We start from the raw sequence: 3,472 nt of genomic DNA, 5'->3' as shown, positions 1-3,472 counted from the left end.
TCTATTATTATTCTCCAAATAACAAAACTAATGAGGACAATATTGAAAAAATCAGGGTGTTTTGATGATAAGATAATTTACCATTCTCATTTTTATATGTGGTTATTAGATAGATTATAGAAAATCAAAGGCGAGTTTTACAAAATAAACCATAGTTATTTAATATTTGATTTTTGACCACATATTTGAATTGAACGAGTTTTCAGGCACAAACAAAGCTTCTACATGTATTTCAAGACAGAAATGAACAACTTAATTAATGTTCCAACAACATGACACATGTCTTCCAAGGGCTTCATGACAAAGACTATAAATTCCCTCACTATTACTCTGTTTCTTCATCATTCATCACAAGCCCCTTTTGAGTAATATTTGTGTTGTGACTTGTGAGTTCCTAGAGAGGCCAAAAGAGATAAAAGATGGCTGACAATTCTCAAAAAGCGAGCTTCCATGCTGGTGAAGCCAAGGGCCAAGCTCAGGTGAGCAATATCCTCCTATATATAGGTTCATTATATACTCCAATTCATCATGTGTATCGATATATGCATGCATGCGTAGAGCATAATGTGGCCATGGGTTTCCATTCTTGATTAGATTTAAGCTTTTCCTTGCAGGCTAAGGCAGATCAATTGATGGACAAAGCAAGCAATGCCTATGAATCAGCCAAGGAGTCATGCCAAGAGGTCCATTTCATTTCCCAAGCAAAAGAAACTCTTGTTCTAGCAATGCTAATAGTGCAAACAATCTTTTTTGCTAGTATAAATTTTAATTGGTTTTTTATTATGTGTAGGCTGGTCAGCAAATGCAGGCCAAGGCACAAGGGGCGGCTGATGCTGTCAAGGATGCCACCGGGATGAACAAGTGAAAAGATCTTGCTTCATGGATGTTGTTTTGGCTTTTGAGTTCTTGTATTTATATTACATTATATAATAAAATGTAGCTATCCATGTCAGCTTAATCTCCCTCTCTCTCCCCTTCTCACACTGAGTTTTTTATGGTTTTTTAATTTAAAAAGTTAGAAAAAAAAAATAAAAGACTAGGCTATTTATACTCACCTACAACCAATTTAGTTTCCTAATAATGAATGTAATCACTCCCCTATAGAACATAGTTATCTTTTAACACTACTAGCCCATGCATCACATGACCCCAATAGACTAAAGGGCCTCTCCACTTCACTATGGTAGCGTTTTCTTTTAAATAAAAGTATCCAAAATGTGGTTACTTCCACTCTCAAAAAATCTATATTTATACTATATATAAAAGTGTCGATGCAAAGTGAAAGATTTTTTGAACTAAAATTACCCTCTATTTTTTTGTTTGAAAAAGGGTATAAAAGTTATTTTATTACATTACAACTTTAATGTCAGCTTTAATGGCTAATAAATTGCCCATATTTGAAAATGTAACGTCAATTATTACATTTCACCTCATTTAATCCCCTCTCGTTAAGCCTTATATTTAAGGTAATAACTCCCATTTTCTCTTATTAAATCCTATATTTAACTTATTTTTTTACTAATAAATGCTAATAATTATATCTAGCTATGTCAATATTTTTAAAAATATTTTTTAAAATTGACTAAAAAACAAAATCATTCTTTATCTAAGTGGTGACTAAACAATTCATCCACCTGAATCAAATTGATAAACCTATGAAATCATAATTAGGTAATAAAAAATTTAAAATAAAATAAATATAGAAAATTACAAAATTGTAGAAAAAGTAGACATGTTTATAATACTTTTTGTTAATCAAATTAAAAAAAGGTACTAAACAAGAATTATTTTTATCGATAATGAAATTGAAATACATAATTTAGAACTGACCAAAAGTGAAATTATTTTATTATTTGGCAAAGATCAATAATTCAACTTTTGGGTCAAATGTGTTAACATTTAGTGTCATGAATAAATAATAAAAATTAATAAAACATAAAAATAAAAATAAAATACATAAATTTTTCAAAAACACATCTAGGCACATGTATAATATTATATAAGGAAAATTCCAGATTAGTACCTTGTACTTTGGGCCTAGTGCCACTTTGGTCCCTAAACTTTAAAATGCAATAGTTCAGTACTCGAACTTTCAAAGCGTGACAATCCAATACCTACCGTTAACTTATTGCTAACCGTCATTAAGTGGCATTTGAAAAAGACACAAATGCCCTTCGAGTGTCATCTAATTTTCTTTATCAACCATCCAAACATTAGCAAAATGTTAATAGTCCCAAATCCTGACCTCTTCCATTCAAGAAAGTTGGGATCACCAAAATGCCCACTCAAATGTGACCCCAGTTTTCTTGAATAGAAGAGGCAAGGATTTGGGACTGTTAATTTTTTGTCAACGTTTAGATGGTTGATGATGCAGCGCAATCCGGGCACTCCTACCTGGCGGACATCTGGCTCTTATCTGGCGACGGACAGTACCTGAAAAGAGGAAGGTGAAGGATTCTCAGGGAGCTCGCCCGGTGGGAATGCTCCGATGCTTAAGCTAGAACTCTGAAAGAGCTGTAAGAAATGCAAAGAGAGCTAAGAGTGCAGACAGCACTAGATCAGTTCAATTTCATTCGCCCCTTGGATACCGGGGCCTTTAAATACAGATGTTCTTGTCAAATCGGGCGTAACCGCCACTGGCCCTCTGTCGCACCCGTTATTTGCTAGGGCTGCACAGGTAACCGTTGCAGAGTACTGCCCAATCAAATGAGAGACACAACTCAAAAAGGACAGGCACGCCGCCACTTATCGAGAGACGTGGGTGTAGTCCGCTGGGCTGGCAGGGACTACGCTATCAATTAGGAGACGTGGTGCAGTTTGACAAGTACGGTCTTGTCAGATAAGAAGCTTCTTGAAAACACCGCGTCGCTCAATAGCGAGCTCCTGGAGGTATTCCGAGGTGATTCCGCCTAAGGTCACCTTTGAGGCAGTCCTCTTGCCTAAGTATCGGAGCGAGCTGATTTTCTGAGCTCGCGAGCTGGGATAGACTTAGCTTGGAGTGTTCCCTTTCAGCATATTGGGGTCAACGAGCTTGCACTGTAGCGAGCTCGTTCCGTGGCGAGCTGTAATGAAGCGAGCTGACCTCCGAGGACTTTAACGAGATCGTTACTCGGTTGTAGCCATGTTGTCATGCTGAGTTGTTACTTATGTTGAGTCACGTCCACGTGTCGCCTTCTTAGGAGGTCTAGTCAAATCACCCTCCATCAGTTGATAAACAAAATTAAATGACACTTGAAGGGCATCTGTGCCTTTTTTAAATGCCTCTTAATAGCTGGTTAACAACTAGTTAATGGTAGGTACTAGATTGTCACGTTTTGAAGTTCGGGTACTGAATTGTCGCATTTAAAGTTCAGGGACCAAAATGGCACTAGACCCAAAGTACATGGTACTAATTGTGAATTTTCCCTATTACATAATTATCATATTAAACAAAAAGTAAGTGTGACATATCATAATTATTTTTACACACGGA

The 3,472-nt window shown here is 36.2% G+C and overlaps 1 protein-coding gene across 1 annotated transcript; it reads left to right on the top strand.

Annotated features, from left to right (window-relative positions):
• Nucleotides 1-321: 321 nt before the first annotated feature.
• Nucleotides 322-958, top strand: LOC104613075 (uncharacterized). The gene is made up of 3 exons (XM_010280767.2): nucleotides 322-479; nucleotides 615-683; nucleotides 791-958. The coding sequence occupies exons 1-3, from the start codon at nucleotides 420-422 to the stop codon at nucleotides 863-865; spliced, it is 204 nt and encodes a 67-aa protein (XP_010279069.1). The 5' UTR covers nucleotides 322-419; the 3' UTR covers nucleotides 866-958.
• Nucleotides 959-3,472: the final 2,514 nt, after the last annotated feature.

The sequence above is a fragment of the Nelumbo nucifera genome, chromosome 1, assembly GCF_055504915.1.
Source record: "Nelumbo nucifera cultivar China Antique chromosome 1, China Antique-T2T, whole genome shotgun sequence".
Taxonomy (NCBI): domain Eukaryota; kingdom Viridiplantae; phylum Streptophyta; class Magnoliopsida; order Proteales; family Nelumbonaceae; genus Nelumbo; species Nelumbo nucifera.
Note: the sequence above shows the minus strand (reverse complement) of the source record. Positions and strands in the feature narration are given on the sequence as shown.

Excerpts from the sequence above, each read along its gene's own strand:
- LOC104613075 (XM_010280767.2), top strand. The coding sequence starts at position 420 with ATGGCTGACAATTCTCAAAAAGCGAGCTTCCATGCTGGTGAAGCCAAG. Across the intron at positions 480-614 it reads AAGCCAAGGGCCAAGCTCAG|GCTAAGGCAGATCAATTGAT; the intron begins GTGAGCAATATC and ends TTTTCCTTGCAG. Across the intron at positions 684-790 it reads CCAAGGAGTCATGCCAAGAG|GCTGGTCAGCAAATGCAGGC; the intron begins GTCCATTTCATT and ends TATTATGTGTAG.